The sequence below is a fragment of the Nothobranchius furzeri genome, chromosome 4 (genome assembly GCF_043380555.1).
Source record: "Nothobranchius furzeri strain GRZ-AD chromosome 4, NfurGRZ-RIMD1, whole genome shotgun sequence".
Classification (NCBI taxonomy): Eukaryota; Metazoa; Chordata; class Actinopteri; order Cyprinodontiformes; family Nothobranchiidae; genus Nothobranchius; species Nothobranchius furzeri.
In genome coordinates, this window is record NC_091744.1 from 2,424,634 (window position 1) to 2,438,236 (window position 13,603).

Here is a 13,603-nt window from a genome sequence, read left to right on the forward strand (position 1 = left end):
TCACCATATCCGTCAGGTGGGAGGTGCTCTGTGTGATTTGCATGTTTCCCCTGTAGGAAAAAGAGAGTCATGAAACCATGGTAAAGCCTTCAAGGCCAAGCTGCAAAATATGTCAGCAGGCAGTGGAGAGTTGAAGGAGGACGGGTTAAAAAGAAGAAGCTGCTTAAGATTGTACCACAAGACAAAAACAGGGAACAAATAGTGATCCATAGTTTTTCATTTCTGTGCAGAGTGAAGCTAATATAAACAGTTTATTTATGTTGTGCAAATATTTTGTAATTCATCGTTGAAGCTTCAACATTAAAGATCAGATTTAATTAGGGCTGCTCGATTAATCGAATTTTAATCCCAATTACGATCCGAGTTTTGAACGATTATAAAAACAAAACAAGCCGATTATTTGCTCCTCCCACTTGCGCTGCCTGAGTTGCAAATGAAGCGCTCCTCCCTTGTTGCCAACTTAGCGACTTTGACGCTATTTCTAACAGCTTTTCAGACCCCCTTCTTGACTTTTTAAATCTTAAAAGTACCTAGCGAACACGTCAGAATCATCTCTGGTAACCCTTAGCTACTTTCTGGATGACTGTCGTTGACATGTCCTGCAGGTTAGCTAAACACTCCGCCTGCGCTCCGGACCGTTCTTCAGGACATTAGGAAAGGGAATGATGTAGTGATGTGTCAGTCGCTAAAGAAACGGCTCTCAGAGCCGGCTCCCTGTTGGATTAACCAGAGTGAGTACCTGCGGGCTCCTGAGCCGCTAAAACGGCTAAATGTGCGCGTGCGGCGTGCTAAACACACGAGCAGCTTGCCCCTGATTGCTGTGAGACCGGGTTTGGGGGGTGGGGGGTGCAGCTGTGGTCGGGACAATTATTACATTAACTGATGGACTTGTAAATAAATAGTTTATAAATAAGGTAGAAATAAGTTCCTCACGCTGATAAATAATGACTAACCTCTCTGAGGACATGGTGCTAGTGCACGCTCCTACAGCACCCTGACACGACTAAATAAATGTTATGCAACATTTTGTGAACATCAATTTATTTGCATTTATTTGTTATAAATGCCACTGTATAATTCTTGCTGTCAGTATTTGCCAGATATTGGTATTCGGGTCTGTACTGGTTAGACTTAAATGAGTTAAACCAAGGTCTATAGCCCTTGGGTCATAGCTATAAGTATATTGGTCTTTTTATACTGGGAATCAGGAGTTATTTTAGTGATCATCTTGTTTCTTATTTATTTTTGTCCTGATTGTGCCCTGAGCAATTTTATGACAGAATAAAAACAAATAAAATCACCATGAATTGAAAAATCGTCTTAAATAATCGAGATCTCAATTTCAGTCACAATAATCGTGATTATTATTTTTGCCATAATCGAGCAGCCCTAGATTTAATTTATGACTGACAACTTAAGAGATTTTTTTTTTAACAAAAGCAACGAGAAGTCAATCACAAAAAGACGTGTAAAGAGTAGAGACTGATCAGTTAAAGTTGATCCATATCAGTGTGACCTTTAAATCAGCACACAGATAGAAATGATCCGCTGCACCGGTGAGCGGCGTGGTGTCAGTGTGCAGAGAACAGAGCGGAAGTGCGTGTTTATCTCTAAAGCTGGCTGGCGGAGCTGGGGCTCATTAGGCCCAGTGGGTGATGGCAGCAGGTTGGCAGCTCTGCTGATTTGGTTAACCTTTACACAGGGCAGGCAGAACACGAACACACACACACGGACACCACACACACACACACACACACACACACAAAGGCAATTTAAACTCAGCTAAACAATCTAATGAGAGAAACCCACAACTTTAATTTCCTTTTCTTTCTTTTTCATTTGCTTCCAAGGGCAGAAACCGCTAATCATAAAATAATTTCCTGTGGTGAAAATTAAACCTACTCAACTGGATAGATTTGTCATTTGTTCCAACCTTCTGGAGGTTTTGTTGTTTCTTTTTCTCCTTTTATAAAATAAACAGAAAGAAAGAAGTTACTTCATGATTCATTTGAACCATTTCAATGAACCAGGAAGTAGAGCAGGTTGTCCAGTAATTAGAAGGTTGCAGGTTCGATCCCAGCTCCGGACAGAGAATGCTGCTGTTGTGTCCTTGGGCAAGACACTTAACCCACCTTGACAACTGGTGGTGGGCGGGTGTATGGCAGTCTCATTTCTGTCAGTGTGCCCCAGGGCAGCTATGGCTTCATCATAGCTCATCATCACCAGCGTGTGAATGGATGGGTGACTGATTGTGTTGTGAAGCGCCTCGGGGAGCTGTAGATCCCTAAGAAGGCGCTATACAAATACAGGCCATTTACTGTTTAACCACAGAGGTAACAAAACATGAGCACAGCAGCTAGGGCCAAACGGTTTAAAGAAAAGATTGAATTTGGATTTCACCTGGATGTTTTTCTAACAAAAACACAAAAACTGACACTTTTCACGTGCATACTTTGATTTACTTTTCTCCCCAATAGTGTGCGCCTTCAAAAACATTCAAACGGGAAGAGAAGTTGTGTTTATAAGTCCACATACTCATAAAATGGCCTGTATTTATATAGCACCTTAGGATTCCACAACCCCCCAAGGCTCTTCACAACACAATGTCATTCACTCATTCCCACACTGGTGATGATGAGCTACAATGTAGCCACAGCTGTCCTGGGGCACATTGACAGAGGCAAGGCCTGCCATACACTGGCGCCACCAGCAGCATTCTCTGGTGGAAGACAAATATCGTCACCAATCCAGGTGTAAACATTGATGCACTAATTAACGCGGTCCACTTTTTCCATCGGAGACGCTTGGCTAAGATCAAGCCCTTGTTGTCTATGGAGCACCTACAGTTAATCATTCATGCCTTAGTCCTGTCCAGACTCGACTATTGTAATGTTCTGTATGCCGGTCGGGGCGTGATTGCTCGCCTACAGCTGGTTCAGAACTCAGCTGCTAGGTTTCTGACTGACACGAAGCGTTGTGAACATATTACACCGGTGTTGGAAGAACTTCACTGGCTTCCCATGCAGTACAGAGCAAAGTGCTGATGCTTGCTTATAGGGCTCTTCAAGGTACTGCTCTTACTTATCTATTGGCTTTGCTACAAAGGAATGTCTCCACCCGCTTTCTTCGCTCAGCTGACCAGGATTTACTGGTGATCCTTCGCTCCAGGTGCAGATCGAGGGGAGATCGTGCATTTGCAGTTTTGCCACCAATTTTGTGGAACATCTCCCTATGACTGTTGGGCAAGATTTCCAGACTTGCCATTATGATATTATTTGCTCTTAGTGCTGCACATCAAACTAAATTAAACCATTCCTGGAGCAGGAGATACAACATCTGTTGGAGAAACCAACCTTGGCATGACACTGATCAAGTACAACTTCTGTTTATTTCTGTTGGATGTAAATTTGTTGTCTTTCCATTTATTTTGTTGCATTGTGACTTTTGTGTTTTGTTGAACCATACGAGTCACTGTAATTCAGAGACTGACTTTTAAAAACACAAAACATGTCCTTGGTGAAAGAATAAAAAAGCAAAGAAAAGCAGAAAACATTTTCTTGCACCCATTTTAGACACATTACCTTGGGAGGAGACTGCTGCTGTGGACCCTGCTTGTTCGAGGTAGGCTGTACATGTTGCGGATGTGGGTGATGGTGAGGATGGAGGTTCTGTGAAGACGACTGCAGGGGCCTGAGGGCACGGGGGATGAACTCTGGGGCCAACGGGTTCAGGACATAAGTCTTCTTGAGCTCTAGAGCCTCCAGCTGAGCCTTGATCTGCTCAAAGGTGATACCATGGAGGCTGGAGTTTTCATGGCAAATGGAAATAAAGTGCTCCCAGAATTTCCTGAAAGGCAGCAAAAGCAGGAAACATTCATGTTTTCCTGGTAGTGATGTAAAAACTCCTTTTTCTGAGCGCTGAGTAGAAAAAACGTATTTTGATTATTCCAAACAGCCTTGACAACATCTTTATAAGACTTTCAAAAAAAATCTCACAAGATCAGGAGCTACAGAAGAACAAGCTGCTTTTCTTTTCCAAATGGTGTCAAAACACAAAGAGGAGACAGGGACTTCAGATGAACCTTTAGCTGCCCGTTAACAGTCTGTAGCTACTTCCTACGGATATAATATTAAGTTCAGATGCATTACTGAGCTAGACCTTTGATTCCTGGAGTCTTGTGTAAACCATATCAACACTCATCTTCAGCACATCAATTAGACTGGTTTCTGACGGACAGGCTGACATTAGAAATCAGACGAATTGTGAAATCCTTGACATGCGTCAGCAAGTACCGACAATAGTCAGTGATCACAGATATGGTCTTGATGGTGGGCTATAAAAAACCAGAAATGGATCAAGTGTAACCCGCTAGTGGTTTTAGTTCTATGCATGTGGAATGGCAGTTACTTTTTAAATTCTGAGTTTACCTGCAGCGACCAACAGAACACAGAGCTATGGGGTCTCCCACGACTGCAACCAGCGACTGAGCTCTGGTGATGGCTGTGTTCAGCAGCTTGTAGTTGGACAGGAAACCGTAGTCCAGGTCCTCGGTCGAGTCCTCCACCAGCTGCTCTTTACGTTTGATGGCTGTCTGCTTGTGCTTACAAGTGTGTCGTGTCCTCACGGTACTGAGGAAGAGAACCCGGAACTGTTTGCCTGCAAAACGATAAATTAGCATTTTTGTTATTAAGACGTGTCAAATCAATCACACAGAAACATGCAGGTCTATTAAGGCAAGGCAGCTTTACTTGTATAGCACATTTCAAACACAAATTTAAAGTTCAATACTAAAAAGATTTTAACACTTTAAGCTATTGCTTTCAAACTGGTTTAAGTGGTTTTTGAGCCACAAACTTGAGCAACATCATATGGGACAGCAATCTGCTGACTGCACTTGACAGATTTGTGGTTCCGGAAGGACCATTAATGGGAGGACTCTACCAGCTTTAAAGCAATTGAAGTTTACTCTGCCGGAAGCTAACATAAAGGCTAGCAGTTAGCTTTTTCTGTTCACCGACCATCAAGAAGCACAGAATGAAGTAGAAGTTTGCTTTTTTTATTTGCATCATAGCGGAGCCAGGAACTAAAAGGAGAGTAGGAGAGCAATGTTTTTGGAGGTGAAGTAAAGAGCTAAAACCAGTCTGAACATTAGCGTGGCCTACACTCATTTTAGGGGCTGGTCATGACCTGGTATTTTTGTTTCTGGACTTGTAATACTTTTTTGGTCCAACAATGTGGGTCTTTTTACCTCGTGGCTTCTTTTTGTATCAGTTGTGTTAGCATTAGCTTGTTGCTAGCGCTAACTACAGCAGGCTACAGAAGGGTCGTTTGCTACATTTGTAATTCAGTTTTCAACCAGTAGGAGGGAAAAATGGGAACTTATTTAGTGTTGATTAAAAACCCGATTGAACATTTGGTTGTAGCAGCTAGCAGAGTCACACGAATAAAATGCATTTATTTGAACTTGGGCTTAATAAATACAGATGAGACTAAAGACTAGTTCACAAAAAGAAAAGAACTAAAATTAATAAGTCTTTATCTTTGATGAATATCATCACATTTTAGACTTGATCAATCAAACATGCATCAATTTCTTCAAAAACGTTCTGCACCGTAAATAAAAAAAAAATATATAAGTTTATTTTAATAAACTCATCAAACAAAAGGTTGATGACAGGACAGAAACATTTTGCACAAGTATTCTATAAAAAACCTCATCACTAACTAGAAAACAGCTCAACATTCAGCGTGCAGACTTTAGACATGGCAGCTTTATTTGAATTCAACATTTTATACGTAGAGGCAATTCTGTGTGCTTTCCAGGAGCAAGAACTGCAAAATCAACGCAATGGCATTATTAAACACACAAATAATCTTAGATCAAATTAAATTCAGATTTAAGAATCAGAAAAAAGGCCAAATTAAAGGGTGAGCAGTTACAGTGCAGAATGTGCAGCATAAGAAACATTTTTTTCTAAGGCTGCTGAATGCATGAAGTTTTCCATTTTGATTCAAAAGTTACTAAAGTTGGGGAACATTTGATCAGTCATGAGGAAGCGGACTCCATCTGTGTGCAGCATAGTAGCTAAAACATTAATTTTAAATTTCTTGTGTGGTTAATGAGGGGGTTAATTGCATGTAGAAAGCAGAAGGGTGCAACAAGAGTGGGAGCAGAAACCCTTACAGCATGCTTTTTGGTTTTAATTAGGGATGTTCCGATCACGTTTTTTGCTCTTGATTCGATTCAGAGTCATTTGATTTTGAGTATCTGCCGATAAAGAGTCCCAATCCGATACTTTTCAGCAAAGCATTAAAATAAGAACAAAATCTATCCAAGTTTAAGTGCGTCTTTCATTTGTTTGGGAAGTACTTTTCCCTGCTTAACACCTGTAGCTACCACACAGCTCTGGTGCAGCAGGAAAAAAACACGACGTTTTGTAGTTTGCTGGCAATTTCTCTGCTTATTAGCATATCTTTCTCTGTCGGCTATCTCCGCCTTTTAGTCTGAGTTTGCTGTGAACTGGGACTGGGAATTAATGGAGACCGGCAATTCTGTTTGGCTGTTTTTACAAAACAATGCCGTCAATTTGCCGCAACGCCGTGGCGAATTCAGGGACCCTTAGGTCGTTTATAAGTGGTCAGACTGTGACGGTAAAGTGGAGCAATCCTTTCTTTTTTATAAAAGATTAGGCAATAGCAGCATAAAGGGGGTATGAGGGCGGTCTCTGTGATGTCGCGGACTTGCGTTTATCTTGAACATAACTTGCTTTTTATTGTGATTGAAACCACGATCGTTACGTTTTTAGCAAGCTGCTCCTGAAGGTGTCAGTCTATATGACAAAGAAAGTAGATTCTCATAACTTTCAAATAACCATTCTTTGAATAATTATGCTTTAATAAACATAAAAACTTGTAAATCAGTGTAAAGCGATGTTTATTATTAAGAAGCAGCTTTCTCACCTTGTACGTTGAGCACTCTTTCAACGCTGACCTCAGGCATTCTTTTCTTTCGAAGCTCAGCTCGGATACGGAAAACCTGATCAGCGTACGGTGACACCACTCCGATGCTCCCCTCGTCCAGCTTACCCCAGGAAACTGGCCACTTCTTGCGCAACTCTTCCACCCGCTCCACAATTTCAAACACCTGGAAAGTAAAGTAGGAGATCCTAAATTATGGTTTTATAATTCATGGTTTCTGACTTTAAAAAGGGTGAGTCCAGTTAATAATTGAGCTACATGATACCCAGAACAGGGTCTCAACAGCAGCAGATTTCTGCCCTTTAAAGCTACGGAAACATTGAAGGTGTGTGCAAACTACGTATAACAGAGATGGTTCGTTATGCAAGGAATGCAAAATCATATTGCATCAGACCCGAGATTGTTCCAACAAAGATGTGTTTATAAATAACATAAATAGCATAAATAACAGGGATTTACAGAAATCATCATGAGTTGGTTTAAAAGGTGGGAAATAGCTCTTTTATAGGTTCTGTTTCCCCACACGCTTCCTGATTCTCCAAACTCAAGTATTCCTGACTTCTTTGTATGACAGCTAAGATGCTAACAACCCAGATAAAAATGAAATTTACATAAATCAGTAATTTCTTCAAGATCAGCTTCTAATCACACAGACATTCAGAATCAGTAATATTATATTTATGCCCCACAAATAAAACTAAACGAGCCTTAAAACAGCGGTTCAAACTACGGTAGATTTCCTGCTGAGAGTTTCAGTATTTAGTGCATCTGAACATTTTATGGCTTATTTAATCCAACTAATGTGGCTTTTGACAATTCAGATGTAGTATTTGAGAATTCTGAACCAATAAAACGAAAAAAAAAATCGACTTATTCCAAGAGCAAACTGAAAAGCACGTGCATGTTTTAAACTGCCTGAATCATTAAAAGTTTTACAAAGAAACCTTAAACAAGTGTTAAACCGGCAACCCCTGACCTAGGAGACGATACCAATCCTCTTAAGAGTTTTATGGCTGATTTACTGATAATTTTACTGTAATAACACATTAAAAAACTTCAAAGGGATGAGATACTAAGCTGTAAATAATTTAGGTTGATGTGCACAAGGGTGTTTACTGGCAAAGGTCACAACTGCTACCAGGATAGCCAAGTTAGCTTTGTGTTACAGCATTGAGTCATTTAGTTGAACTAAAGTTTTAATAATGTTATATATATATATATATATATATATATACACACATATATATATATACATATATATATACCATATTTTCACGACCATAAGGCACACCTAAAAGTCAAATTTTCTCCAAAATGTACTCGGCGCCCTATGGTGCGGTGTGCCTATTGTGTTGTTGTGAGACGCGAACGTAGTAGAAGACAAGAGGCGTGGTATGAACGTGCGGACGTGAGCGAAGACAGAACTGTGGATCTGCCACATCGTCATCCTCGCTATTTGCCTCAGACTCCTAGCCTGGCAAGCCAGACTAAATAAATGTATTATTTAACAAACAAACTTTGCAAAGCAAGAATTTGGTCTAGTTCACTAGGCTATCAGACTCTGGCTGTGAGTCTCCGTCCACTTCCTCTGCTTCCAGTTCAAAAAACAGCTGTACTAGCTGACCTGCCTGGTGGACATTTATCCTTCTCATCATCCTTTATTAAAGCCTAATAAAAGCCTACTAAACTGCAGCGACAATATATCTGTCCGGATCGCTCCAAAATATGAAGTTTACCGTCAAAATATGTCTAATTGTTTGTTGTTACTCCGTTCGCGCCACTCCTTTCCCCGCGAAGCGGCTTTTTTTTGCGCACATCTCGTTACTCGTGCAGCCTTCCTCTCTCTCTCAGCTACATAATGATGCTTTTTATCAGCTGAATATGTGAGACGTCCACCAACAGCAAAAGGATCTCATGTTTTTGTGGGGTTTTATGTTCACAAGCACATTCCCTCTCACGGATTACTTAACAGCTGTTTTGACAAGTTATCAGATTGGCTAAAAATAGGTCGTTTTTTAGTTTAGTATAACTCCGCGTTTACGTTGCCTATTAACAAAATTTAAAAACTGGGGTGTAGTTTATAATCTCCTTTTTAAAGCTGAATTGAAACCGAAACTCAGGGAGGCGGAGTCTTGCTGCTACAGCGTCCCAAATCAGACCTGTTCAAAGGACGCGGATATGCGTTTGCCGCATGGACCCCAGACGGTTAATAAAACAGAATTAAAATCACACTATTTTCTTAGGCCTATTAATAACACACATATGATTTTGTTCATGTGGAAAGTTTATGTGGTTAAATCCACCAACTACCGGTAAACACATTCTGAACTTCAGCACAGCGCATCAGCGCTTGAAGCGGCGCTGCGACCCAAAAAGTACCAGAACCGCTCACGGCGCATGCGCTATCATGCATCAACGCCGCTCGCCCGCTATTTCCTTAATAACACACGCTGTTCGTTTTTATTTCTACACGTTTTTTTTACTCACAAAGATTGTCAAGAAAGCGTGCTTGTCGTGTTCGTGTCAAATTAAACTGATCACAAAACACAGATTTACTTTCTTTATTTCGTTTTCCTCATCCAACCCCCATAAATCCCTGTGTGTCCTCCTGCAGCACTCCCGGTGTACACCCAGCTTTAGTAAGAGGGAGACCCGCGATTATCACGCATGTCTCATTGAAAATGAATGGAGGAGAGGCGAAGTTGCCTCCCGTGTGTCGAGCCCATTAGAAGAGCACGAGCCGTCAGCGCACGCAATGAGGAAGTGCACGTGCGCTCTAAACCAGGTCTGAAACAGGACTAGACCAGTAAAGTGAAGCATGCTTTTGGCTGTTTACAGTTTTCACAATGTCTGGTTTGCACTGATATGTTCCGAGTCCCGAGCCCGCACAGATGTTTTACCGGTACGTTTTACCGTGCCCGTGCCCTATAACCCGGTGCGCCTTTTGTACGTGTTAAATACCAAAAAGACACCCATAACTGAAGCTGCATCCTATAACACGGTGCGCCCTATGGTCATGAAAATACGGTATATATATATATATATATATATTATATTTTAACCCTTAAGGACCCATGGTGACACTGGTGTCACAGCCCATTTCAAACATCTGCAAATTAGCTTCTTGAGTCAAGTATTAAAGTTTGAAAACTCCAAGCGACATTCTATCCATACATATATCAAAAATTATTTAACTTCTTTAATTTGTCATGTTCCCCCTACATTTTGATTTATTTACTCCAATCTGTTTTCTATTTCTAAAGGGTTTGGGTTCTAAACGTAAAATCCATGCAGACGTTTAATAACAAATGTAATGATTGTTGTGAAATTTGAAGGGAACGCCGAGTGACTTAAGTGGAGAGTTTAGCTCATTTGTTGCCCAGAGGCATAAAATTTTGATCAACTTAAAGACAGAATAGTAAAATAGTTTTTGAAGGAAAAAAACAACAACAAAGAAAACATTTGATACATTAAAGAAATGAACATTTAGGTTAGCATTCACGATTCTTGTAGCACCCAGCCTTCGTCTTCATTTAAACTAGAGATATGGTTTTTTTTAAGGCCGATGCCGATTTTTAAAGAAATTTATTAAAGCCGATATATACGTTTTAGCAGCACATTGCGAAAGGCAACTGAACACTCACTGTGTGCAATAAAATGAAATAAGTCAATAAATCTCTTAATATTTATTGAATTTCAAATATAAAACAAACTCAAAACATTAAAAAAAAAAGGTGTTGGGGTCCTTCGGGTCGTCTCTTCAGTCTAGTAGTGTGGCAGTTGGCCACACAGGTGCCTAGCTTTTTAAAAGTTTTTTTATAGGCTTTAAAAAAAAATAATTTCGGCTGATGGCCGATATAGAAAAAATTGAATATATCGTCCGGCCTCTAATTTAAACACAAGTAAAACTAAGTTCATAATCTTCAACCGGAACTTACCGCAATCAACTTGTACCCTGGTATTGTTTCCCTGGATGGTACAGAACTACAGCCTGTCAGTTCTTATAAGTATCTGGTCACGAATTGGGTTTCTATACTGCAACAGGTCATCCTTTACTCATTCTGCAAAGTAAACTTTGGTCAAAAGGACAATCCTTCCCATCTTAGAGTTCAGCGACATCATTTACAGGACTGCTTCCAAAAATCTTCATAAACTTGATGTCATTTATCACTCAGTAATCCGTTTCACCACTGGTGCCCCTTTCACTACTCATCATTGTGATCTGTACTCACTTGTTAACTCATTCACTGCCAATGACGACTAAAGTCGTCATTTGCATTTTTTTTACTGTTTAAGAATCGGAACGAGCCCCCCGTGCTGAGAGAACAAACACCTCAGCCCTGAAGCCGATCTTCATCCGTATATGTCACAGATCACATGATTAGGAAGCAACACATCCATGTGTTTGGAGATCGTTTTGGGCTGTTCCTGTAAAAAAAAGTGAGGCGTGAACCGGAAAAGCGTCTGCCGATCACAATTCGACAACGGATTATGACAGAACGGATAACGCTCGAAACACGCGGCTTCTTCCTGATGTAAGAGGTGAGTCTCCTCTTTGTTTTGGTTGTTTTGGCATCGACATCATGCTAGCGCACAACGTTCTGTGACTCTTAAAAAACAGTAAAAACGGTGAGAATCGCTGGCAGCGAAGGCCGTTAGTGATCAGGAAACGGCTGGCAGTGAATGAGTTAACTGGCCATCACTTCATTCCTGCAGGTTGTTATATTGGTATCAGTTCATATACAAAACAATCATCGGTAGAACACCGTCATATCTTCACTCATTACTCATCACTCCCAACAACCAGCAGAATTTACGTTCCAGTAACTTAATGTCTATGGTTATTCCCAAAGCTGAACTCCTTTGGCCGCTCCTCATTCCAGTTTGCTGCTTCCAACGACTGGAATAAGCTGCAAAAATCACTAAAGCTCACTACATTTCATTATCTGCCTTCAATAATTCATTGCACTCAATAGTTTCTGATCAATGTGCCTGCTTCTGAGTACTTAAAGATTGTTTTAAGTCTGTTTTGATTGCTTGCATCAACTCATCTGGTTAAACAAAGGTTAAATAAATAAATAAAATACAAAACTGGACTAGGAAACAAGTCACAAAGGCTAAATAGGTCAAAATATCTGTTTATATGTAAAAAGATTAGATTTACTTTTTATTAAAGCCATCCTTCTAATACTAATCTCTTTTGCTGTGGAGGACCTTAAGCCTTTTGCTAGATCAGTTTAATGGACACCGTTAAAAGGGAAGTTTTGGTTTGTCTTTCGAAGAAATATATCCCAATTAATTTTTAAAGGAACCACAAAGAACCTGAAATAAAACTGAACAGGAGAAACGGAGGAGACAACGAGGTGAAACGCTCTGCTGTTTTAACACCGCGAACACGAAATACACCTGACAGGAAGTCGGGGATGTTTTCCACTTTGGCATGAAGGCATCTGAAGAACAAAGGAGGCTATATGACCATTACAGCATCAGAGCATCAAAGACTGTCCATCAGAACAGAAGTAATGAAAAGGCAGGTTTAGTGAAAGTTCTGGGATAAAAGTTTACCACAACTGAACAATATACTACATTTGGAATCAATCAATTTGCAATATCAGTTTCTTAAATAGATGACCGCTGATTCTGAGTGTAAAAAGTAGGGATGCTCAATATTGCCTCACTCTTAATTTCAAATACTGTTATAAACAGATACTGATAAATGTGGGGTCCCTACTAATGAAAAAATATTAATTTTCATTTAGGTTGCGAACATCACGTATCCCTTATCACGACTGCTTAACCTTCAAATATTATCAGTGCAAAATTGCAACTACTTAATTTAAATAAAAGTTCATGTTTAATTTGTCTTTGAAAGTATCGTTTGTTTAGGGAATGTTTGGGCGTGTGTTAAAGTTACTTGGTTGATAAAATGTAAGCAGCGTGAGCATACATATGCTAAGCTAGGCTAATTGCTAAGCAGGCTGCTAAGATGTGTTTATTAATCAGTAATGTATTTTTTCTGTTTCTGTATTTTATAGTTGCGCTGATAAAGCATTTATAAAGATCTTCGTTTAAGAAAAACAAGACCTTACGTGAAGATTCTTGTGTTTATTTTAGTAGTTTGTTAGCTGCTAGCTACACATGGCTAAGGGCAAATCCTTTATGTAGGGCAAAACTCCTAATTATTTACGAGTTGTGCCAAATAAAACTAAAATATCTCAAAAACTAAACTTCAGATCTGTTTTACTTTGGCATTTGGAGAGGGAGGGAGGGAGGGGGAGAGAGAGAGAGGGAGGGAGGGGGAGAGAGAGAGAGAGAGAGACGAGGCAGAAGAAGAAAGAGAGAGAGAGAGGGAGAGACGAGGCAGAAGAAGAGAGAGAGAGAGGGAGAGACGAGGCAGAAGAGAGAGAGAGAGAGGGAGAGACGAGGCAGAAGAGAGAGAGAGAGAGAGAGAGACGAGGTAGAAGAAGAGAGAGAGAGAGAGAGAGAGAGAGAGGGAGAGACGAGGCAGAAGAGAGAGAGAGAGAAAGAGAGAGAGAGAGAAGAGAGAGAGAGAGAGAGGGAGAGACGAGGCAGAAGAGTGAGAGAGAGAGAGACGAGGCAGAAGAAGAGCGAGAGAGAGAGAGAG

At 40.4% G+C, this 13,603-nt stretch overlaps 1 protein-coding gene across 2 annotated transcripts in view; it reads right to left on the minus strand.

The window, feature by feature from the left end:
• The window catches only part of helz (helicase with zinc finger), a 64,509-nt gene that overhangs the window by 9,996 nt on the left and 40,910 nt on the right, over nt 1–13,603 (minus strand). For both annotated transcript variants that reach the window (XM_015968877.3, XM_015968868.3), the window contains exons 22-25: nt 6,961–7,144; nt 4,428–4,656; nt 3,582–3,846; nt 5–50 (exon numbers count right to left, since the gene is read on the minus strand). In XM_015968877.3, coding sequence (XP_015824363.1) covers nt 5–50; nt 3,582–3,846; nt 4,428–4,656; nt 6,961–7,144 — 724 coding nt within the window. The remainder of the gene's footprint in view (nt 1–4; nt 51–3,581; nt 3,847–4,427; nt 4,657–6,960; nt 7,145–13,603) is intronic.